General features: G+C 42.7%; 2 protein-coding genes across 10 annotated transcripts in view; one reads left to right on the top strand and one right to left on the bottom strand.

Annotated features, from left to right (window-relative positions):
* The window catches only part of PPFIA4 (PPFI scaffold protein A4), a 108,458-nt gene extending 94,472 nt beyond the window's left edge, over window positions 1-13,986 (top strand). For 5 of the 9 annotated variants that reach the window (XM_028734702.2, XM_028734701.2, XM_028734698.2 and 2 more), the window contains 4 exons: window positions 539-607; window positions 9,227-9,404; window positions 10,256-10,352; window positions 12,774-13,986. In XM_028734702.2, the coding sequence (XP_028590535.2) occupies window positions 539-607; window positions 9,227-9,404; window positions 10,256-10,314 (306 nt within the window). In that variant the 3' untranslated portion in view covers window positions 10,315-10,352; window positions 12,774-13,986. The remainder of the gene's footprint in view (window positions 1-538; window positions 608-9,226; window positions 9,405-10,255; window positions 10,353-12,773) is intronic. The other 4 variants (XM_077929126.1, XM_077929125.1, XM_077929124.1 and 1 more) reach the window with 1 other exon arrangement.
* A 1,376-nt stretch (window positions 13,987-15,362) lies between these two features.
* On the bottom strand, window positions 15,363-22,317 carry MYOG (myogenin). The gene is made up of 3 exons (XM_028732041.2): window positions 21,645-22,317; window positions 18,554-18,635; window positions 15,363-16,287 (listed from the first exon to the last, which is right to left on the bottom strand). The coding sequence occupies exons 1-3, from the start codon at window positions 22,197-22,199 to the stop codon at window positions 16,166-16,168; spliced, it is 759 nt and encodes a 252-aa protein (XP_028587874.2). The 5' UTR covers window positions 22,200-22,317; the 3' UTR covers window positions 15,363-16,165.
* Between the last annotated feature and the right edge of the window lie 2,674 nt (window positions 22,318-24,991).

Raw genomic sequence — 24,991 nt, 5'->3', positions numbered from 1 at the left:
CCTACTGACTTCACCTATGGAAGACCCCGGCCACCCAGTTTATTGGCCAGGCAGAATGACATAGTGCTGTTGTCTTCATTCCCTGTTTATAAGCTTCCCAAAGGCATTTGTCAGTGCACTGTTAAAAACAAATTTCTGGAATAGATGGAGACAAGTGATTTGTCCTACACCACAAACTAAGTTACAGAGCTGGGATTGAAGTAGCAAACATCAACCACTTGTTTGGCCCTACAATTGTCCAGCAGCACAACATCTATTTCACTGAAGGCAAACTAGTGAAGCTGAGAAATGAATGACTTGCCCCAAAGTGCATACAAGGCAGAAAGTCTATCTAGTCCAACATCCTTTCCTCCACAGTGGTTAACCAGCTGCTTTGGGAAGACTACAAACAGGACATAAAGGCAATAGCCCTTTCCATGGAGAGAAAGCAACTTTCAAGAAATATTTCATTTACTATGACTGGAAATTTGGCAGCACTGTTAGTGTTGTTTTTGTTTTGATAGACAATTATTGTTGGCTTATCTAATGTTTTTTGCAGGCACGACAAGTGATGGAGAGAGAATTCAACAATCTGCTTGCCTTGGGCACTGATAGGAGGCTTGACGATGTGAGTACAAAGTACTATCCTCTGACTAAAACATGCTGGGAATTTGAGAAATTTTGGGCCCATACTGTTGGCTAAGAAACTGATGAAGCAAGAGAAGTGTTGCAAGTAGGACTGCCAGTGCAGTTATCTTCTGTAAAGGAACATTGTAAGTGCTGAAATTCTGTTCATGAAGAGAGCAAGTGGATTTGGTAAGCCAGAGAGATTTCAACTTGCAGACAGGTATAGGATCCCCTGTAATGAAATTGTCTGCTGTGAGAATTGCTGGAACCCAGGCTGCCTTCTCACTTCTTATGTGAGAAAGGATTGGTGTTAGCAGAGCCTATGCTGTTTACTTTTTTTTTTTTTTTTTTTTGTAAATCTGCAAGGAAATTCTGCTTGCCATTCATTTGTGCATTGGCTCCAACAAACCTGCTCTTCTTTCCTTTAGGAAATGTAATACCATCCCCGCATGAATGTTCCTATTTCATTTTACCATAAACCATTTTCAGTTGAATAGGACTGTAAACTAAAATCTGAGCAGCAACATGGTTGCATACATTTTAAATCCATCCCACTAGTCAAAATGGTGTAAGTATGTTGATAGACAAAAGCTCAGCCTGTGGACTATCTGAAATCTACTCCCTTAAGTAGTAGGAATCATGTTTTCATACTGCTCTGGACAAAGCTCTGAAGACCAGTGATGTTGAAAACACTCCTACCTTCAGCTGGGACCTCCTAGCCCTCCTTTGTCATAACTTCTTGTGAACCAAACCCCATGAGGCGAGGAGCTGCTCTCCCTGTCAACAGCATGATCTCGTACTATTGTAACAGAAGTGAGTTTACACAGACACACTGCTCTGTGGAGTACAACCTTTTTGTATGCTTTGTGAATCACTGTCACACTGCTTGGTGTACCAAAGTTATCTGTATTGGTCAGTCAATAAATTATAAACACTGGACTGGAAATATATTGAAGGGTTTCTTTAAACTTGGGGATCTGGGAACATCTTGATGTAGTTGCCAGTTCTGGCTGAGCCTTTTAAATAATCATTATAAGATCGTATCAACACACATCTTGCAGACATAGTTGAGGGAGGTATATGGGAGGGAGGATGGAGTATCTTCTGGAGTGCTTAGTGCAACAATAGAAGACACTAACTGTTCCCTCAGTGATCCTAGCGCAAAGCTATAGGTGACAGTAGTGCATCCTAACACAGGTCATGCCAAATTCTTCTAAAGCAAAGGACAGTAGGGGGAGTTTTAAAGTGCAGCATGGGGAGGCAGGAGGGAGAGCGAAACACTTACTTGCCCTCCCCTCACATCTTCTCCCCAGCAGTTTTTCTACCAAGAGGAGTTACTTTTGGCCGGAAATTAGCTATTTCATGGGGAAAGCGTGAGTAGTGCACAGGTATACTTCTTACGGAACTTGGATTGATTGCAGCTGCTTGTTGAGTGTAAGCCTGAGGGTTTTCCTCAGTGTAATGCATGAAATGATCCATTCATGCGAAGAAACTCTGAAGTGAAGCATTATTCTAGGAAAAGGGTAAGGTATGGATATCGCCAGCAATCTGTTGCATTTTCAGGAAGGGAATGTATCAAGTGAAAAGAACTGGCACACACCTGAGCATTGCATGCACATTTACCTCACTGAAATGTTGGTTGTATAGGAATACTATTATAGATAAACAAACAAACATACAAACATCTGGGGACCCAAGGTTGAAGACCACCGGTTTAGATGATGAATATTACCACCTAAAATTTCAAAGTGGAATAGAAATTATTCAAATGGTTCCCCAAAGCTGAAAACTCTATTTTCTGTTCAAGAAGAAAAATCTGGTATATATACGTACTGGTTACCTAGTATTATGTCAACCTGTTTCTCTTGATGGTGCATCCTTATTATCCATAACTGCATTCGGCTGCTTTAGGATAAAATCTGAGGTACGCTCAGTTATCTGTATGTGAGTTAGGCAATATATCCTTTTGTGACTTAGTCCTCATAAAAATCAGTAGCACTAGTTGCAGTGTACCACTTCCTGCATGGGCTGAATATTCTGGAGTACTTTGGAGTTATTTTTCAAGTGATTCTTATTCCACTTCAACATTTACACTCATAAGATTTTGCAAGCTATTCTACTTTCTCATGTAGAGTCATCTTGACACTAAGATTATCACATAGACTATCCATAAAACATGCCCTGAGGAATGTATATGTGTTTTTGATGCTTCTAAAGCACTCATAATGTGCAAATTGTAGGTCAAAAATAAAAACCCTTGTGAGGATCTACTCATTCTAAAGGGGTGATCCACTGTTTACAGAGTGAGGAAATACCAGTGGCTTTAAAGCAACATTTTTCTACAGAGAGATAATCTCTGTGCAGGTAATATTTATACCATGTACACCACAATTTTGGAAGGCAATAGCTTTATTTTGTCACAATTACTCATGATGGAAACTGGTGTACAGATCAGATTCAATGTTCATGTAACTGAAGCAAAATTGAGTACTGTGCCACTTTCAGACATCATTACTATGCACACTTTTATTTTCACCAAAGTGTCAGTTTTGAAGGCAGAAAATCCAAACTTCCTCTAGTGGGTAGATGTATAATAAACTATATCATCAAGAATTTACAACCATTTAATGAAATTACACAATCTACTACCTGAGGTTGAGTGCAGCCTAATGGCAGGGCAGGTGATGTTAAGCAGATCATAAAGTAAGAAGCAACATTCTCTAGGAGAAGAGAGGACACATAGGATGGTATGTTCAACTTTCCACAATATAGGGAAGGTTCTGTCAATCAGATGCAATGGATTCTGTACCTTCAAATCTTTGGAGATGGAGGAAGTTTCTAAGTGATATACAGGTAAGCACACAGATCTCTGTGAGCTTCAGTACTGGTAAGTATGTTGCAAATTACAGTATAGAGACCCATAATCTCCACTTCAGAAATGAAATCAAATAATCTGGCTATCACAGCATAACTAATACACTTTAGCCCAGAATAGGAGCACGTGCTTTGTATGCAATATTTGTAGTCCAGCCCGAATTTTGCAATTGGGAGAAATTCAGTATTACGAACTTTCTGTCTATGCAAGCATTTCAGTTTGCCAGATGGAACAATAGCCCCTCCCCTCCCATGCTGTTTCAGAGGTTCTCTTGACTGCCCTCCAGAACTAATTTTGGGGGGAATATGGAGGAAAAGCCCCTTGCACATGGTTAGGTGAACTCCACCCATTACCTTTTTGGCCCCAGGAGGAAGTTTTTTTAAAAAAACAATAAATTAAAATAAAATCCCAGGCTTTTAAATGTATTTTTAGTTTAGTATGCTGTGACTTTGATCTTGCATTTTATCTCATTTTTGTCATTTGGCATCATTGCTGAAGGGTGGTGTATAAACCAACAAGCCTTCCCCCAGTGTCTCAGGCAGCATATATGGGAAGTATGCCACTTTATCTCTTTGCGGTGGATTAGACAGAGGATGTGTGACTGGTTCAAAGTTACTCAGTGGTTTTCATGGCTGAGCTGGAATTTGAACCCAGGTCTGACCACATCACATCCAACATTCAGTCCTCTGTGCTACAATGGGAATGGGCTAGAGGGGAGAGATCCCCCAGATACTCTGATCTCCATGTACCCAATTTCTACTATCTGAGGTGGAGTGATAGTTACAGGCCAAAGGCCAGGTTATAGAGGAAAGGTTTTGCCTGGCATTTAAAGATAGATAATGATGGTGCCAGGTGAGCCTCCATGAGGAAAGCAGTCCACAAATGAAGAACCACAGAAAAAGCCCAATTTTGTGTTGCCACCCTCTGGACCTCTGGTGGAGGTGGCACATGAAGATCATGATCACAGGGTCCCCGTCAGTTCATATCAACAAGGTTTATAGACCATTCAATTAAACATTAAATAAATCTCTCAGAGGTTTGCATCAAATAGTATAAAATACTCATAAGAAACTGCTGAAAATATCAGCAGACTTTAAAAACAAGCAGACATAATAAAATGATCAAATTATATAAATAAGATCTGAGTTCACATAATGAAAATACATGTCTGGGTAGGCTTTCCTAAAGAAAAAAGTTTTTAGCTTGTCTTGAAAACAGTATCACTGAGTTGCTTGCCAGAGCTTAGGCCTCAGTAAAAGACTAATTCATCGCAAGTGTGGAACAGACATTATATAGCACATATAAAAGTTGGGTGGTCAAATGGGCACAAATGGGGTAAGGTGATCCTTCCAGCAAACTGGTCCTAAGCTGTTGGCAGCTTGATATATTGCCAGTAATATCTTGAATTTGGTCTGCTAACAAATTGGCAGCCAGTGCAGATCTTTGACCAGGCTTATAATATACTGATAAGGTCTCCTGTCAGTAATCATGCTGCAACATTCTTTGCTAACTGTGGCTTCCAAATTCAAGGACAAAGGAAGTCCCATGTAGAGTGCAGTGCAGTCACCCAGTCTTGAAATTACCAGTGCCTGGACAACTGTGGTCAAGCTATCCCAGTCCAGCAATGGCAACAGCTGTTGTACCGGCTGGAGCTGATAAAAGGTGCACTGAGGCTGCCTACGACTCCAGTGACAAAGCTTACATCCCCATTAGACTACGTAGTTTCAGAGTACAACCCTCTCTACAGCAGGCAGTTGACTAGTTTCTCAGAAAGCCTTCATCTTTCTGGGACTCAAATTCAGTTTATTTTCCACAGCTAGCCCACAGCAGCATTCAGGCACAGAATCCCCTAATTCTGATATGAAGAAGCTGTGCTTAGTATCATCAGCATACTGATAGCATCATGCCCCACATTGCCTCATCCTCTAGTATTAGAGCTAAAATAGTAAAATGCAGCACTCCTTAGCATAACTGCCTGGCGTTTAAAAAGGACTCTTCTAATGCTGGTCTTGTAGATAGCGCTGGAGCCATTGTAACACTGTGCCCCAATCTCATCCCATAGAGCTCGTCCAGTAGCATGTATATGTCCTAATTTGGAGGAATAAAACCCCTGCTCTAGCCCACTTAGCACAGTGCTGTATTGTGTTTCCTTCTCAAGGGCATTCCTAGGAGACTCTGCTGGCACGGAATAGTTTTCTCTTTTGCAGCACTGGAGCTGCAGACTACTCTGCTCATCCATAAAGGACTCTGCCTAGGCAGTAAATGTCCCTCATCTGTCCTCAAAATCTAGTTACCAACCTTGTGGCTTCCTAAGGCACTAATGCTTCTCTCCCCAACTCTTGACTGAACTGTCTGTCTGGGGAGAAGAAATGTATTATGTACCTTGAGGGGCATTTATTAATCTACTTAAGGGATGGGCAAACTCTTTTCTGTCAGACGCTGCATTCATGTGAGGATAATTGGGAGGGACTGCATGCTGACTTTCTGGGCAGGGCTAAAGCCAGTGATGAGTGAGACCAGAGCCAAAAGTGGACAAGGCCACATTTTTTCTCTGTTTCTGACACACTCCCCTTTCTACTCAGTAGGCTGCTGGGGAGAGACAGATCACACTTTCCAGAGGCCTGAACAAGTCACTTGCACGGGGCTTTTGAAATTAGGCCTATGATTGCCCACTTCTGATCTACTTCAAGGTTTTTAAGGTGTAGAACATGAGTTCTACCATATTCAAAGCTAAGCACCCATAATTTTAAGGAATAATTTAGTGAAGGAGTGGGCATTGCATTTTGTTTGGTCAAGCCACCCAGAAAGCTGTTTTGCTGTTGCCATTTTGAATACAGCTGAAAAAAATGAGCATGGAAGTTTTGAAGGGAGTATGGCAATGCCATATACAGAGTTTGGTTTAAAGTTTTTAAGTGTTTTTAAATGTTTAAGTAGCTAGAGAGAGTACATTACGGGGACTTCCTTTTGGAAGAGGGAGAGAATGTATCTCGCGTAATATTGCATCTCATAGTACTAGTCCATCCCATAATAACAACCAATTTTGTGGTATTTTCAACTGGAGATGCATTTAAATTTTAAAACATTTTTTCTAATGCAGCTAATTAAAAAGGGAATACACACACAGTAAAAAAAAGTTACAAATACAATGAAAACATGGAATGCATTGTTATTAAAAAGAAAAGCAGCCAATGATGAGCTGGTAAAACCATAAGAATAACCACTGAAATTAGTAAAGCAGGTTTCATTTAAGCCACTAAAGATATAAGAAAGAAGGCTTTCACACTGGGGTGGAAGGCCATCAAAGAAGCAATGAGGCAGACTTACCTGGGCAGGGAGTGTCAGAGCCTGGACTCAGCCACTGAAAAAGTCCGCTCGCTCCTCACAGAGAGCAGAAGGACCTCTGTTGATGACCATAATACTCAAGGATGCTTGTATTGGGAAAGGCAGGTCTTTGATTTTCAGAAAATAAAGAATGATAAGGAAATGGTAATTTTGCTCTGAACTTGTGAAGACCCTGGCCTGTATTTATTTATTTAAGCTATTATATACTTGGCTTTTCTGGCTAAGTTTCCCAAAGCTACTTACAGCAATAGAATAGAATATCAAAAATCAAATAAAACACTAAGAATACCCAGTAGCTTTAAGAACCAACAGAAGGCAATAAAAATAGAGTCAATCATTGAATGCCTTCTAGAATAAACATGTTCTTGTGCCTTAAAAAAATGGGAACACCTCTGATCTCTCTAGAGGGAGAATTCCACAGGTGTGGCATCACCATTGGTATTCACCAGTCAGAAATTGGCTAGTGACAGGCCAGGGGGAATAGCTCTGGATGCTGAACTGTGAAACCTGTACAATTTATGTGAGAGAATATTGGTCATGATTGCTAAGATTTCATCAGCTTAACATTATTGACTTCTATTGTAAAAATGCATTTTGGGAGTCATCAATGCAAACACAGAACTAGTGTCATGTGCTTGGAGTCTAGAGAAGCTAGCAGTCTGTTTCCTAGGCTCTAAATGATTTTAGAAATGGACTAATTCAAAGCCCAGTTATTGGCCCCATCCCATTAGGATGAAGAGATTTTTAGATTATTTTTTTCCATTTTGTGTACAGCATTCCAGTTGCTTTGATTGCCTTAAAAATGAATATATTTCTTTTAATGAGGTGTTTTAATTTTACCTCTGAATTTGAATCTTCAGCAGCTATCTATGTACTTAAACAACCTATTTACCATTAGCAATATGCAATATTTTTGTTTTAGAGGTCACAATGAGGAAACTTCAAAAGGAAGAAAATAAGGGGCTATGAGGAATGATGACGCTGGGCAATCTTCTTTGGGTTGTCACACTCTGAAATCATCTTTTGTGATGAATTTTTAAAATTTTAAGAGGGAAACATCTGGGTTTAGAAAACTCAAGGCAAACATTTTAAAAAAACTGATACTGAATCAGAAACTTTGACACCGGATTAGAAAGTACTTAAGAAAGGGATTTGGTCATTTCAACTAAACAACATCTACTGTTGTTATTCTGGCAAGTCAACTCTTATTTCTACTTGAAGCAAATTGAAGTAAATTTGAATTCTTTCATATTTCTGTTAATCACCATCAGCATCTCAGTATTTGTCAGTGAATGAAGGAAAGAATAAAGCCCCCAAGGGCTTCTCATTAATTTTCCATAACTGTGTTCTGCTTAAGTTTCCTTGTATCTGAGATAGAATTATCACTTGACCAAGACAAATGCTGGTTTAAAACACTATTGGTATATTGTTATCGTCATTATCCCACTTTGTAGGATGGCCAAATTTCTAGATGGTTTCCATAGGGAAATAAAGCCAATTTCTGAAAAGTATGTGACTCAGTTAGAAAATTAGAATATAATCCTTGAGAGATTTCTTTCTGAATGCGGAGGTTTTTGTACTATTTGACCCCATAAAAAGGAGATTGAAGGCCTATTCACACAATTTCATTGAGCTGATTTGTGCTGTGTTCAGCATGAAATATAGAAGTGAGTGATTATTTCATCCAAATCCTAGCTTGCAACTGAATCCAAATTTATTACAATACCACATTTTAACCCTTTGCATCAGTGTAGTCTATGTGAGTTGAGGTGGATATATAATGAAGCAATCACACAACCTACTTTATCAACATGCCTATTTGGTAATGAAGATTCAGCCAGTGGACAAAATGTAGAAGAAACATGGGTTCGGCATGGCACACTGAGCAAATTAAGAACAGATATACACCAGTATGTGGAAGACTAATTGCAGGAAACAAAATGTGCACTGTGGAGTCTGGTCTTAAAGTTTCAGGGGAGGCCAGTTTGATGCCAGGGTACTCACTGATAGCACAGAAGTTGTGTGCCAAAGAGCAGGATCATGGCAAAATGGGTAATCCAGTCAGAGTCAACTCTGCTTGATCCCAGCCAGGAAAGCGGGACAGAGCAAAAGGCAGCTTGTCAGTACCTTGGACAGCTCACAGTGGCCAGTGCTGCTAGCTAAGATTCAGAGAGATGTTGCCTCAGAGGCATGCCCAAACCCAGGAAAACTAGCTGGTCTGAACCAGCCCAGCTCCCTTCAATGAGTTCTCTGTCAATGTTTTTCAGCCGATCTTCCTGTAGCATAAGAGACCTGCACGAGTCTTTTCCTTTCCACAAATGCCAGTACTTACTACTTCTCCCTGAGGAAGGCCTACCTCATTGCTTTGCTTGGTATGTGGTATAATCTTCTCTTTCCTTACAGGGTGATGACAAGACTTTTCGGCGAACTCCCTCCTGGCGAAAGCGCTTCCGCCCCCGAGACTTTCACAGCATCAGCATGCTCAGCGGATCAGCAGAGACGCTCCCAGCAGGGTTCCGAGTGACCTCCTTGGTGCCCCTTCCACCTCCTTCAGCACCACCGAAAAAAATGCCACCAGAAGGTAAGGTCCAGCTTTGCTCTTGTTCATGAGAGATGAATAAGACAGTTTCAAACCACCAAGTGTTTGGATGCTGCATGGTGTGTGATCTTTGATGATAAGAAGCCCAACACTCTGTTTTCCTGAATAAGATTGTAACTACTAATTGGACTTCTAACATGGTTTGCCTGCCCGGACTACATATGGACCTTACTTTTGGTTCTTGTACTCCCTGCATCTGATGCTGGTATCAGAGAGTTTAGATAGGCACAGAAAGTTCTGAGAACAGTTGATGTCCCATTGATCTTGCCAAGATTATCCCTTTCTGAATCCCATGCAGGGGATTTGCTTAGTTGCTTTAGCCCAGGGATGAAGGTATGAAAAGATAAATGAGAAAGCTATTTTGTATATTTTGATGAGTTTCTAATCAGTCTGGAAGAAAGGACCTTTCAAGGATTTGACCTTGCAAATTGGGTATGTTGTTCTGTGGTGTCCAGCTGATGAGAATTTACACCCTCACATAATAGAACAACTCCTCTCCCTCCAGTTCTGCTCCATGAATAGCATCCTTGGCTGCTTTAGACTCCTGTCTATTTAGTCATTCAGTGGTCTGAAATTTTATTTCTTATTGAGCTCTGAAGCCATATACCTCTGATGCTAGGCAGCTACACTTTCATGCCTTTTAAAAAGCATTAGTTAGTACTTTTTAACTGACTAAACTTGCTTAATTGACTTTAATTGCTCCTGACCTTTGTAATAAGCCAAGCTAGGCAGTCAGGCAACAGGGAACCAAGGGTTTAATGGTGTGCTTTGCATGAGAGCTCTGATCTCACTAATTGCATGCTTTTTATGTGTTGTTGCTAAATGGTTTGCAGTTGGTGCATCTGGGTCCCAAAGGCTGGAGACATCCACAGTTCGCACATATTCCTGCTGAGATTCAGTTTCCAATGGGACCATTGGCCCAGGGCCCAGGTAAGTGTAGAAATTAGGGTAGAGCAGCTATATTCTCAGTAGTCTAGAGAACTTCCAGAAATAAACCAGAAATCAATTTCTCTGCTTTTAGGCTTCTAAACACAATTTTTGTTGTCTGCCTTAAATCACTTGCAGGGAAGCTTCCTGTATCACCAGTTCAGCTTTTTGTGCTATATGTGTGAGAGTCAGTATCACGACAAAAGAAGTTGCACAGGAGATTGTGCTGTATTCCCATGTTTGAACTGCAGCACCCCACAATTTCCTCTAGTCCATGTCAGACCAGAGGACCCAGCATAGTTGTTATATATCTGATGGGTGCCAGATTTATTCATTCAACAACCCTAGTCTCAACAACAACAAACATGGGCTTCAACACTTTAGCTCTGTCTTGGTGTTTGCAGGAGCAGTTGTTAGCACAGCAATAACTTCTAGCATGTGTTATAGGTGATTTCTCAATGCACACCAAACATCCAGTACTGCTTTAGTGGCCTCTCTTTGTAGGGCAATAAGGCACAGGTACATTTTTCTTCAGAGATATTGCAATCCAACATTTAAATAATAGAAAGCAAAGACAAGTGGACAAATGGAGCCCATAAAATAAGCCATGAAGAAAGAGAGGAGAGACACCAAGCTTAAATCTAGCTTGATTTCAGATTAAACCTCTGAATCACCAAAACAACTTATAGCAATTTTATCTAACTCCTCCCCCCCCCCATATATATAGAGAGAGAGAGCAGCCAGTGCATAGAGGGCCACTCTGTGTGTTATGAAGCTATTATTGTCTCTCAAAAGAAACCAAACATTTTCTGCCAGAAGAGCCAATCCCTTAGTTGATACTTATTTCAGGTCAATGCAGAGCTTAGTTCTGGAAGAGAATAATCGTCTAAAACATATTGACAAGCTGTTTTCCAGAGTTGGTTATCACCTAATTCTATATAGCACAGTGCAGGAAAGAACTTAATTGCCATAGTAGCTGTTCTTTTATTATACTTGATTGAGTGCCGTCCACTCTTGGCTTAATTGTTGGCCACCCAGGTTCTGTACGAAGAAGAACGGCTGATATTCCTGATGGTAGAGGGTATAGCTTCTGAAAAAAATATTGTGCACAGTTTCTAAAACTTTAATGGAGTTCACACATTACTTTTAGATGTGTTTGATTCAGCAGAGAACCGTATATTGTTGGTCTATGATCTGGAAAACCTGTCTGTAATTCTGTGCTCAGCTCTGAAGCTCTCTGAATGACTTTGGGGAAGTCACTCTCCGTCAAGCTAATTTGCCTTACAGGTTTACTGTGAAGTTAAAATGTCGTTCTGAGTTTCTTGGAAGAAAGGAAGAATAGGATTATAACATGAATGTTGTTGCTGTTTAGTCGTTTAGTCGTGTCCGACTCTTCGTGACCCCATGGACCAGAGCACGCCAGGCACTCCTGTCTTCCACTGCCTCCCGCAGTTTGGTCAGACTCATGTTTGTAGCTTTGAGAACAGTGTCCAACCATCTCGCCCAACACTATTTACAGAGCCACAAGTTGCCTACATATGAATTTTAGGTCAATATATTCAGCCCGACTATCAAGCTGTTATTCCAACAGAAGCTTCATTTTGTTGAAACTGCTTCCCTTTTTAAAAGGCTGTCCTCCAAGACTGGTTTAATAGTTACGGTGTTTGTAGGCAGGGCCCATTTACTGGCAGAGAAATTGCTATAGTTGAGCCATTTGGATACCTTCTCCTTCAGATTATTATAGAAGCCGTTTCCTGCCTAGTAGGAAACTTTCTAGTCTAGTTGCATGCTGTAAGCTCAATAACCAAGAAATTCCGGTGACTGAAGTGTCGGCAAAACCTTAATGGATCATACTAACAAAGAGGAGGAGGAAGGAGGAATGTGCTGAATAGGGGCTGGAGAGGCATCTATAGAAATGAAGGGAACAGCTGTTGGATAAAGATAGCAAAGTTTATCCCTTTCTCCCCAAGGCAACATCAGCACTGACGATTCCAGTGACAAGAACAGACTTGGCCATGTTCATTGTGGGTCTCACAGTCAAAATCCATGGATCAGCCATGACTGTGTCTAGCTGATCCGTGTGGACTCTAAATCTGTGCTAAAGCTGGTGAGCAGCAGTTTGCCAGCATCAGGATTCTGAGGATTCTTGAGCAAGGCAGCTTCAGTGGGATCTCCTGACCTGGCAGAGGTGGGGTGTGCAAACTGCGGATTCTCTCAACCTTTCTCTGACCCTCTTAGGTGCTCCATGCCAACAGGTGCTTGGAGCATTGGGCCTTGTTGCTTCTGTTGGGGCTTTGTTGAATGCCTAATCTTTCACCCGGTCCCTAGCGAATAGTCATAGGAGGAGCACAGGCACAGAGCAGATTTTCCACAGCACCGTATCCTTCATGTTTAATGTAGACTTTGTACCCTTTTGTTTTGCAGCACATTCCCACTACTTGTATGGTTATACACTGGCTGCTTTCCGAGATTAGGCCAGAGACCAGACTGTGCCTGCTCCTTGGCTCCAAAGAACAGAAGCTACAGGCCAACCATTTCAGGCCACATGGCCAAAAGAAGATTCTTCCTCCTGCTTGTACACAACCCCTGATCTCCTGTTTGGTGTCCTTAAACCCCAATTATATCTGTGGCTTCCCATTTATCTCCCCCGTTCCCTTGGCTTTAGACATGCTCTCACTGAGAAAGAGAACAGACATCTCTCTCCCCACTGTGTGTGATGCAGTGATCTTGATGTAGGTCTGGTAAGACATGGAAGCACCTTAATACTGGTCTGCAGCAGTCCCTGCACCATTTTCTGCCTGTGTTTCTTTTTGCCAATATGCCTGAGAGCAGCAGTAGCTGCTTGTTCCCACCGTACAACTCGGACCCCAATAAGACAATCGCTAAGGAGACCAAGGCAATGATGAGACTATGGGAGACTCCAGCTCTGAACTCTCCCACAAGCGCAGTAGCAGGCATTTCTGCTGGGACTGCCCACCATGCCACAGGCAACAAGGAACATCTGCCAATGGGCAGTATTGTTCCTCTGATGTGAAAGGGCCAGGGCTGAAAGTGGGGCATGGAGGTGCTTGGTGGGAAGTAGAGAGTACCTACCAAACAAGTTTGTATGTCTTCCAGGTCCCTTTGTCATGTATGAAATGAAATCTGATGCTGGGACTACAAGTGATGTCCTCAGATCTCTGTTGGGTAAACAGTAAATGCTCTTATCTTTCCCTGTAGACAAACAGAAAATCTCCCCTTTCTTCTCTTTGCATTTACAGATAGCCTGTGATCCAAAAAGGTTCCTAGCTGTTTCTTCCTTCTAGGGTAGGATCCGTTTGTCTCCTCCTGCTGCCTTTTGCCTAGTGTGGCCCTCTTATTACTGACGTGGTATTTCTTGGTGGCTGGAATGCCCTATACTCATACCGTGCTGTTTGGAAGTGCAATATCCAAGAGACTGTACAGTTGCAATGTCTTTTTGGTGTACGACTTGCCTAATACAGTATTAAATATTTTTTTAATTTAAAGAGTAAGTGATCCCTTTATATCAACAACCTCTTTCTTTTGTCATATTATTGGTACTGCATGGATTCCAAACCCTGCAAAAAAAGTCAGGAATGGGTGTATGTGTGTTCCAATAAATCTGATTTTAAAGCAAGGCTCGGTGGATTCATAATTCTCTTCTGCATTAATACGGATTCTCTGGGCACGATGTTTGTGGTAACTGGTGGCGTGTCAGCCATTATCTGGCATGATGATGATGATGATGATGCTTAATTGGTCGACTAGTTGACTGAACACTTCCTATGGCTTGATGGAGCATTTTAGCACCATCTTACATCCTTATGGCTGGGCGGGATGAGAAGTAAGGAAAAGCCCAAAGCCACCCACCTTTTCACTGTAGTCTCCTTACTTGAATAAGGCATGCCAGTCAGCAGCTTTTAGACCAGTCATCTGGCAGGCCCAGGGAGTGAAGATGTAATGATGCTATTCTTTTGGCATCTGCATCAGGGGTGTTTCAAGGGCCTGCGTGCACAGAACATTTTGGGGCCTTGGATGCGCCGATTCCTTTTTTGGGATTTCACAAGGCGCACACCCTTTGTGTTGATCTTACATATGTAGATCCTGTAGCAGTACACATAACAGACATGGGCAGTTGACCCCTACACATCCAATAGCTGAAGCACATTTAAATACAGGGATACTCTCAAAAAATGATTTACTTGAGGAAAGTGTATGAGTTACAGGGCTCCCATGCACATCAGATTGGCTACTGTGGAAAAGAGATTGCTGTACTAGGTGGACCTTTGATCTGATGCAGTATAGCTCTTAATTTTATAATTCATGCAGAGAAACAAATGACAGGGTGGGCAATTTTGCTGGTTGTTTTTTTACACTGGGTTTTGATGGATCTAATCGTATCCAGTACAGGGATATGAGATAATTACAACACAGGTTGAATGGCAAAGTATCAAGAAATGAAATAGGATCAAAGAGGGTGATTCTTTTTTTGGTAGACAAATGCACATAGCAAGCCCAAAATCCAATCACTACTTTCTCGCATAGAACCAGGGTATGCTTGAGCATTTATGCTCTTGCAAGAGGTAGCACTGGAAATTGTGGCTGGACTTCCCTCCTTTTGCAGGGATCAGCTTTTATGTCCCTGGAAGTTCTTGAGAGTTCCATTTTATGAATGTAGAGGAACAACAAAATTCAGAATGGTTGCTGGAAAAAGGGAAATTTCCATGGCTATGTTCTCCTTCAGCTGTCTGTTCAGGTAAAGTAAACCTTGAGCAGTTTGTCACAGGGTCCACGACAGTAGCGAATACTTGGACACTTGGGATATATGTGTACTGCCCCTTTGGTACAACACAGCATATTTTGCTTTGTTCTGATGGAATGAATGAGGGCAGGCATCAACTATAGTAAGAAGGGGGCAAAGACCACAAAGTTATATTGCCCAATACATTTCAGTTACTTCGATTCAAGACTTCCATAGGAAACCAAAACTCTTCCACACAATCTCAAAAGAAATTCAAACAAAAAAATTCCTTTATTTTTTTTTAAAAAAAGAAATTCCACAATAAGTTAGCAAAAATACAAAAAAATAGCAACTTCACACAGTAGAAAAGACTTCAGAGGCAGCATTTTATATGGCTTCTGGGCCTGGAAATTGCAGACTGCCAAAAGAAGTTGGTCAGACAGTATTTTTAAAGTAAAATAAAAAAATACACACTTGCACACACCCACATTTCTTTAGAAAAAAGACCATTGGCCCCCAAAAGAAACAAAACTTCTACAAAAACGGAAGAAAGAATAAAGGCCACACTGGAATCCTTCCTTTACACAGGAGTGTAATTTCTCACACATTTAGTGTTCCCAGTAATACATCAGAATGCTTTGATCAGTCAACTCCAGCCCAATTTCCAGAGGAAATGAGATCCATAAGCTTATCAGTAAAGCCATGATACCCTTCCTTTCTGGAAAGCAAGCAGACTATGAAAATTACTAGGCCCCTCTCTCATTAGCTTGCTTCTGACTGGGGGAAAGCAGAAGAAAAAAGAACCACTTTTCAAGTGTATGGAATTGGATAAGTGGCTTCAGTGGTTAAAGTCTATGACTTTGGCATGGGAAATAAAAAAAAAAATCCAGTGTTAGTTGGGAAGGAGAACTTTTCCCCTTTGGAACATCATCCAGTGTTAGTGAGGAGAGCAGAGAAACTTCTCTTAATTGTAAAGTCCTAGTATCATGTTTCTTCTACCCTACAATCTGCGGGTAATGACTTTCGGGTTTTTTTGAATAAAGAAAGACTGAGATGGACATCACTGTCTGGATCCTCAGTTCTGAGCCCTCTCCTCTTGGAACGCAACGGCCACATCCTCCACAGCAATACTGTCCACAATCGAAGACAGCGAATGAAGATTGTGGTCTTCGGAAGAATCATCACTCAGCAAATGATCTGCGGAGGACAAGAGAGTGACCATAAGCAGGTGGCTTTCTCTGAGAATTTGGTTGCTGCTGAACAAGGGTAGAGGGAATCCTAGGTGGGGGGGAATAAAGGCTCAGACTATTTGTGGAATGTAGCTTAGTGCTGTGTATGCCTCTCTCTGTCTGAAGGATGTGTCCTCTCCCCCCTACTCCACCCCACAACCTTCATACTAAATTTAAAGGTAAAGGTACCCCTGCCCGTAAGGGCCAGTCGTGTCTGACTCCAGGGTTGCGTGCTCATCTCGCTCAAGAGGCCGGGAGCCAGCGCCGTCCGAAGACACTTCCGGGTCACGTGGCCAGCGTGATGATGCTGCTCTGGCGAGCCAGCACCAGCGCAGTGCACGGAAACGCCGTTTACCTTCCTGCTATAAAGCGGTACCTATTTATCTACTTGCACTTAAGGGTGCTTTCGAACTGCTAGGTGGGCAGGAGCTGGGACCGAATGACGGGAGCTCACCCTGCCGCGGGGATTCGAACCGCCGACCCTACGATCAGCAGGTCCTAGGCACTGAGGTTTAACCCACAGCGCCACCCTTTAAATTTAATGATACTCAATTGCAGGCTAAAGCACACCAACCCCATTTTTTGTACAACTCAGCATCCACTGCACCTGCAAGAAAGGATTCTGTTCCAGTTCATTTGAATTTCCTCTGATTTCTAATTACAGAAGAAACTCTATTCATTTGTACAATGGCAGGAATTTAAGAAGCATGTTATTAAACATGGTTATTAAAAAATTTCATTTTAAGTTAAAATGTTTTTAATTTTAATATAAGGTGCGGAAAGATCCTCTGCCCTTGATGACATTCCACTGCATGGTTACAAAAATGAATCCTGGGACTTTTGGTTTGGGCTATTGCTCTGGTTTTTTAATTTCCTGTTGTACTTTAGCAATGGCGTACAACTGTATGAATACTTTTGCAGAGCTTTTTATCCCATCAAACTGTTGGTAGACACCTTTGAAAGTCCGTCAGAATGATATGGTATATTTTAATATAGAACAGACAGGTTCCAAAAAAATATGTGCTCTATCAGGGGACAAATGGCGTCAAGCCCATCAGCTTGTCTCTTCCTAATCAAATGGTCTCTCAATTCTGATTTTTTTTAAATCAAAGCTGATTCAGATCAGAGGGAGAAAGAGATGAACTTTAACAGGGAGAAATGTAAAGTATTGCACTTGGGCAAAAAAAATGAGAGGCACAAATACAAGATGGGTGACACCTGGCTTGAGAACAGTACATGTGAAAAGGATCTAGGAGTCTTGGTTAATCACAAACTTGACATGAGCCAACAGTGTGATGCGGCAGCTAAAAAAGCCAATGCAATTCTGGGCTGCATCAATAGGAGTATAGCATCTAGATCAAGGGAAGTAATAGTGCCACTGTATTCTGCTCTGGTCAGACCTCACCTGGAGTACTGTGTCCAGTTCTGGGCACCACAGTTCAAGAAGGACACTGACAAACTGGAACGTGTCCAGAGGAGGGCAACCAAAATGGTCAAAGGCCTGGAAACGATGCCTTATGAGGAACGGCTAAGGGAGCTGGGCATGTTTAGCCTGGAGAAGAGGAGGTTAAGGGGTGATATGATAGCCATGTTCAAATATATAAAAGGATGTCATATAGAGGAGGGAGAAAGGTTGTTTTCTGCTGCTCCAGAGAAGCGGACACGGAGCAATGGATCCAAACTACAAGAAAGAAGATTCCACCTAAACATTAGGAAGAACTTCCTGACAGTAAGAGCTGTTCGACAGTGGAATTTGCTGCCAAGGAGTGTGGTGGAGTCTCCTTCTTTGGAGGTGTTTAAGCAGAGGCTTGACAACCATATGTCAGGAGTGCTCTGATTGTGTTTCCTGCTTGGCAGGGGGTTGGACTCGATGGCCCTTGTGGTCTATTCCAACTCTATGATTCTATGAGACATCTTGATAGACCAATGGATTTTTATATTGGATGTCAACTGCTTATGGAAAAGCAATTATGGATAGAGGTTTTGGGGACAAATTGGTTTAATGATCAACCAACATTGTGGGATACCTGTGCTTAGAAACCCAGAAGCTTAATCACTATGTGTGGCTTTCCTGCCTCTAGGACCTTGGAACCAGGCATCAGGAACATGCCTAGAGAGGTGGAGGGGAGAGAGCAGAAAAGCCTGGGAGGAGCACTTGAGAGTGATGGTGCTGGCTGATGGCAGGGCGGAACCTCCAAAGAGGAATTGGTCATTGGACAAGGCTTCCAGCTTACCTCCAGGATGAGTGCTAAAGTCTAGCTGGCTGCTCCATTCAGGGCTGCATGAGGTGCTGCTGGATCCATGGTCACTAGTCACCTGAAATTGGAAGATGGAGGCTGTTAGGATTGGTTACATTTAAGGATCTCCGTTAGGAATGTGCCCTTGCATTTGTTCCTTCACTAACTCTCAAAAGTTATTTTTGTCCTTTTAGCATCCTGTATGGAATTTATTTGTTATTTTGCCAGGAATGGTCTCTCAGCTGTCTGATTGAAAATACTGACAAAGTCCTAAAGGCAGTGAAATGGCATTGTACACAGGATCCCCCTGGAATTTAGATTGGGGTGTGTGCATGAGCTTATTGTTTGTGTGTGTGTTTTAGTGTGTGAGAGAGATGATGATGTAGTTTATAGCATGTGGTACTGATGTTCCCACTGTTCTTTTTGCTTTGTGTCTGCATAATTAAAGAAGTGCCATAAATGTGTGTTGGGGGGGGGGGGGAGTCCTGTAACCTGAATTCCGAGCCAGTAGTACAGTAACCTATCCTCATTCAATGGCAATGTGTGTACAGCCATGCTGTGTGCATGTGGGTTGGGGGGGGCAGGTGGGTAGCATGCAGCTGTTCATTACTCTCTCTTTAAAAAAAAAATCAGTCTGGATGAGCATTCCAGAGCCGGCTTTGTGCTATATGGGAGCATGCAGCCTACAAAAAGTAAAGACTCTTGAAATGATAAGGTAGCTTGAAAGAAGATGGGGTAGCCATGCTGCTCTCTGACCTTAAAAATACTGTAAAGGAAACTACTGCTCACGGATGAGTGTTTAATTTACTCCAACAGAGCCAGAGGGCAAGTTTTGCAAAGTGAGGCAGATATGAAAGGGGAAGTTCTGTTGATTTTCACAACATATCCCACACAACAATCAAGTTATGCCTGGCCACCACATTCTTTGTGTTGCAGTAAGGAGGATACATTTGCATGAGTGGAGAATTTTCCAGGTATGAAACATAAGGAATCCTTCAGGGCTAGTAAACAGAAGTGCAGCTATCCTCTGTTTGCAACTAATTAACAGCTGGGAATTTGCTGGGCTTAAAAGGTGACCATGCAAAACACTAGTTTTCTTATTCTTAAAGACAATATAGACAATATAGAGGAAATGGGAGTTTCCTATTTTAAAAGGAAGACTTCACCCTGCTTTTTAAATAGAACTGTTAGATGTTGCAAAATACCTCAAAAATTCTCTAGTGCTGTTCCTCCCAAACCCTTTTTGAAATTGATCAACAGACATCAAAACACTGGTTACTGCTCAACACAATGGAAGGGGAAGATCAGTATAAGCTGCAACCAGCCCTGAAGTTTACAGCTTTGGTTTCAGAGTGCAGCTAGTGTGAAACAGCTTTCAGAAGACAGGAAGAACAATTGCTTTCACACATTTCTTTCTTTTATCAACAGCTGTCTTCCTGATTTCTCTATTATTATTTTTTAAGTGCAGACATAGCAAAAATAAAAAATGTAAACCATAAAGTGTCACAGCCTGGAAAGGACAGTGCAGCTCCAAATGAATAATAGTATTAACGCATGCAATGGTCACATTTACAAATAATAAAACTGTAAAAATAAAAATATTCTCCACCTCTGCATTCCATAATTATTGATGTTTACATGTCAATGCCAAGAAGACCATGAAACAAAATGTGTAGCAAGATCTAGATCCTGAAAAGGATGCCCTGAAAGATGGAGCTAAGCAAGTCCCTCAGCTACAGGGAAGCTTCAGAAGAGAAACTCAGTAATGTTTCTAAAGCATTTGTTCACCTTTTAATCGCCTCTTCTGTCCCCTTTGGACTGTAGGTCCAGGTTTGTACCCAAATGCCCTTGTGCATCTTTAAATGGACATTCAGTAACCCATCTGAACTCGACAGGTGTCCAGCTATCAAAGCTCCCCCCCCCCCAGCCATACTTTCTCTTTGGCACATATGCTAGAACTCGCTTCTGAATTGTCATCTGTTGAATAAAGTCCTGTATGCTGGTCACTTTGGTTACAAGGGGTTCACCAGTCATGGTTCTGCTCTTTATTCCCATCTTCTATGTGCACAATAAAGGGAACATCCTGTTGGTATCAAAAGCATCTAATGCACTTTAAGTATATTTCAAAATTGATTATTATTTTTTATTCAACCCAGCTTTGACTACCACGGTTCTATTGCAGCCTTTTAAATAGCTGAATGGTACTTAATTGTAAGTGGGATGTAGCAAGGTAGCCACAACTGCACTTTTGGAGAAACACAACGAAGAAATATAATATATTCCTGCAGGTTATCCACTAGCACTGCATGCTGAGAACATGAAGGCTATAACTCAACCAATGTTAGATGGCAACATTATACTAAAATAACTCTTTCCCCCACTGTGATAAATTCACTTGGAGGGGGCGGGTGGAGTCTCCAGTCCATGCTGACTTTTCTGCATCAATTCTCAGGCTGGCTTTACAGTCGCCTTAGGCTGCATAAATGGTGAGAACCAGTGCAATTTTTCTAGGGAAAAAGGTTCCAGAACTCACCACGAACGCCTCCTTTGTTCTCTTTACAATGGCAATAGTGCCCACCTGAGAGCTGCTGGAACTGAATTCCGGTGGAAAAGCAGCCCTGGTGAAAACATGTAAGGAAACATGATGCCTGCTATTCCCTGCGAAGATACAGCTAACACAAAATATATGTATTCTATGCAAGATAGGTATGGTGTAGGAGCCAATGACTGAAACTAGAAAAGCTGGCATTCACTGCCAACTTAGAAATTAGGAACATCTTGCTGGGTGCTCTTGTGGAAGGGCCATAGTTCAGTTCTGCTTTGCATGCAGAAGGTCCCCAGGTTTTCTATGTAGGGATGGAGATGCCCCCTGCATGAAATGCTGACTGTCAGTGTAGACAATACTGAACTAAATGGATAATTTATCTGACTTGGTATAACTCATATATTCCTATGTCCATGGGCCGAAATAGTCATTCAGTAAGAGCGACCAGTAGAGTAGTCATTTGGCTCCTACAGTCGGACGGTGGCGTGGGTGCTCTTACGCTTGATGGCGACCGCTCGCTCGTACCCTTCCCCTGCCACTTACCACTGCTTGGGTGCTGGAGTTGCAGTAGCGCAGTTCTCGCTGGTCCCTCTCCTGCTGATTGAGAGTGCTGAGCAGAGCTTGCAAGCGCTCAATGTACTGGATGGCGCTGCGCAAGATCTCCACTTTGGGAAGCCGCTGGTTGGGGTTCAATAAAGTGCTCCGCTTCAGAGCTTCAAAGGCCTCGTTGACTTTCTTCAGCCGGCGCTTCTCCCTCAGGGTGGCAGCCCGGCGCCTGTCGATGGAGACGCTTTTCCTCTTGCACACTTTGCACGCCCAGGGCAGACACTGGCCGGGACTGTGGTCCGGCAGGGATGAGGCCTTCTCCTCTAAGCCAGCCCTGACTTCGGGGCACAGGGTCATGGCTGCTCGCTCTTGGTAGGCTGTCTGCTCGTAGCCGTGCAAGCGAGGGCTCAGGTAGTTTTCCCCGTCGTAAAACCTCTGGTCTGCAAAAAAGTAAGGGTTGGTCTCAAGGAGTTCCATGGTGAGCGTCTGGCAAGGCAGAGCCTGCGTCAGGGAGTGAAACTCTGGCTCCGCGCACCAACTGCTTGGTGGCATTTAAACCCCGTGCGGGCATTAAATCATGGAGATAAATATAGCAAACCTCCAGGAAACCTGAGCTTGCCCTAAGCTGCTACTTCGCATCAAAACTTGTCCATCTGATTTCATGTACTCTCCCTGTGGGGATTAGTCTGTTGGTTGGGGTAGTGCTGTGTGGCTGAAGGGGGTGGGGGGTGGGGGAGCTGGCATGTGCTCCAGAGAAGCCCAGCCGCCTCTCAAACAACGGCCCCATTGGATTTATTTTCACTTGCTCTCCTACAATGATCTTGATGATCAGTCGGCTCCCTGAGCTGGCAGCTCTGCACAGCATTCCTGCCTCATCTGCTGCTTTCAATTACTGCTCCCTGCCAGTCCCAAGGCCTCTTGGCCCTCCTGAACGGCAGCAACGCAGGGACAGGCACAAAGGCAGCTCCAAAGCTGCTCCTGAGCTGAAGAGCCATTTGCCTGCCAAACACTTCTGCTTCTGCCTTGGCTCAGGTGGCATAATTAGCATTGCACCACCTGTTTATGAATAGAAACCATGTGTCCTTAACACAGCGGTGTGAAAGGCTGAAAGTCAACAGGTGAAGTCCCTTTCTGAACACTGCTGGAGAAGTTCCACTTGTTGGTTTTCTGTCTCGCAGGTAACTGTGAGGGGCATGGATTTTCTGCCTATAGAGATGGCCACCCTAATCATGGCACCTGGGTCAAAGCTTGAGGTGCCTGCGTCCATTGGAAAAAGGACGCAACCCAGCAAGAAGAACAGATGAACAGCAACCCAAGGCAAGAAGTCATTAACGCCCTTGTCACTAACAGGGTTGGGATCCTGTCATGTGTTCTCTGTGGGGCTGCCCATGGATGTGGCCCAGAAACTTCAGCTTCATTGAACAGATATATGGAAGAGGACCCTTCTCAGTAGTGGCAGCTAGATGACAGAGTAGCCTCTGTGGGGAAATATGCCTGAGGCAGTATCACCTCATGGTAGGCAGTGAAGATGTTTGCAGGAAAAGCACTAATACCTCATTCTGGTGGTTTATATTGGTGCCGCTAGTATTTCATATTGGCATTTGTTTGACTACATTGTGATTGGTTCCTGTTGTTTTTATGTGATGCCTTAAGTGGCTGCCTCATGTGCCTGGGACCAGGGTTATGTGTTTCAGCATCATTTGACCCTCCCCTTGCATCCATGGCTCTTAAGACATTGCAGTTATTTATTAATTTCCAACCCAACCTATATGAAATGATCTTAGGGAGAGTTACAATCCATAAAATGACAACATACAACCTTACCATCACAAACATTCATACTACATATTTATGATGGTGATTAGATTATAAATTTAAATTCCAATCCTCAGCAGTAAGAATCAACATAAGCAGAACAAATACAATGGAAGTCAATGCCACCCAAATACTTAAGTCAATAGCATGGTATTACCTTGGTGCTGGAATGATGTCAATGGCAGTGCCAGCTGGGCTTCAGAAAGAATGTGTGTGGTTCTCTCATTTTACCCTGTGAGAGGTAGATTAGGGCTCTTTGTCCACTAGTGCAAGGGTTAGTGAACAGGTGAGTTTTTATGTGGCACAACAGAGGAATCCAACACAACACTAGCACTAGCAAAAACTCGTTGTGCAATGATAGTGCAATCTATTGCACAATGAAGCTGCCAGCAAACTGCTTATGCATTCTCTTGCACAAGAACGTGCCACTGGTGCAAATAAGTATACTAGTCAATGACTTTAACTTTTGGATATAACCCTTAGCCTACAAGGCAACAAGTTGCACAAAAACCACTCAGCGACCTTCACAGCCATGCAGGAATTTGAACCCAAGTCTTCCCCCCTCTTTCAAAAGCCCAGCATTCTAGCTGCTATGCTACAATCATTATTCCATTGACCACTTTCAAAGTCTGTGGCTGCAAGCCTAGGCATGCCTACTAGGAAGTCTGTCCCATTGAACTCTGTGGGACTTAACGTCTGAGTCAACATGCATAGGAGTGAACTGTCAGAGTTTCTCCTGTCTGCTCATACATCTGGGTACAGCCTTCCCTTAGGCCAAATACCAGCCAAGGGACTGGTCAATGGAAAGAATGTCAGCCAAAAATGTGATAATATTTTCCCTTTCAACATCCCCCTACCAGTAGGGAGGGACTTTCTATTTTATTCACATTTCTCAGCCCACAAGCTCACTGGGGAGGGACTTGGGGCAGATGGCTCGCATGTTTCAAGTTTGCCTCTTCACAGTTAGACATCAAACCAGCCTATGATTCATCTGATAAGTCTGGGCCCCTTTTGGAAGTTCATAGCTGAGCTGCCAAACAAAACCAGAATCTTAGGTTTAATTTTAAACAAAGCACAAATATCCTTGGTTTGAGAATGCGTTCTTCTCCCTCGCTTGAAATTTTGGCTGTATTCAACCAAGGAATTTCAACAAGTGCAACCTATTCATGTCATCGCGCTGCAGGGTGACAATAGTGGCAACCTGTCTCTTCTATACAGATATGGGAGCTCTGGCCTTCCCTACAAGTCACCATCATCTTGTGTGTGTAATTCACTGGACTTTGCTGTCCTCTCAGGGCCAGCCTGGATACTAAGGGAGAGTGAGGCAGATGCCTGGGGTTGGAGGAAGAGTGGCAGCAGTCCCCCCCTTCATATTGTTCATAGGAACAAAGCAACATACCTTTTAACCAGGCTTCCTCAACTCAGCCCTCCAGATGTTTTTGGCCTACAACTCCCATGATCCCTAGCTAGTAGGACCAGTGGTCAGGGATGATGGGAATTGTAGTCTCAAAACATCTGGAGGGCCGAGT

This window comes from Podarcis muralis, chromosome 5, assembly GCF_964188315.1.
Source record: "Podarcis muralis chromosome 5, rPodMur119.hap1.1, whole genome shotgun sequence".
Classification (NCBI taxonomy): Eukaryota; Metazoa; Chordata; class Lepidosauria; order Squamata; family Lacertidae; genus Podarcis; species Podarcis muralis.
The sequence above is the reverse complement of the archived record's forward strand: the minus strand, read 5'-3'. Positions and strand labels throughout refer to the sequence as shown.

Coding starts and splice junctions, on each gene's coding strand:
- MYOG (XM_028732041.2), bottom strand. CDS start 22,199: ATGCCACCAAGCAGTTGGTGCGCGGAGCCAGAGTTTCACTCCCTGACG. Junction 18,636..21,644: donor ACTCCAGCACCCAAGCAGTG/GTAAGTGGCAGG, acceptor TTCCAATTTCAG/GTGACTAGTGACCATGGATC. Junction 16,288..18,553: donor CTTTAGCACTCATCCTGGAG/GTAAGCTGGAAG, acceptor TGTCCTCCGCAG/ATCATTTGCTGAGTGATGAT.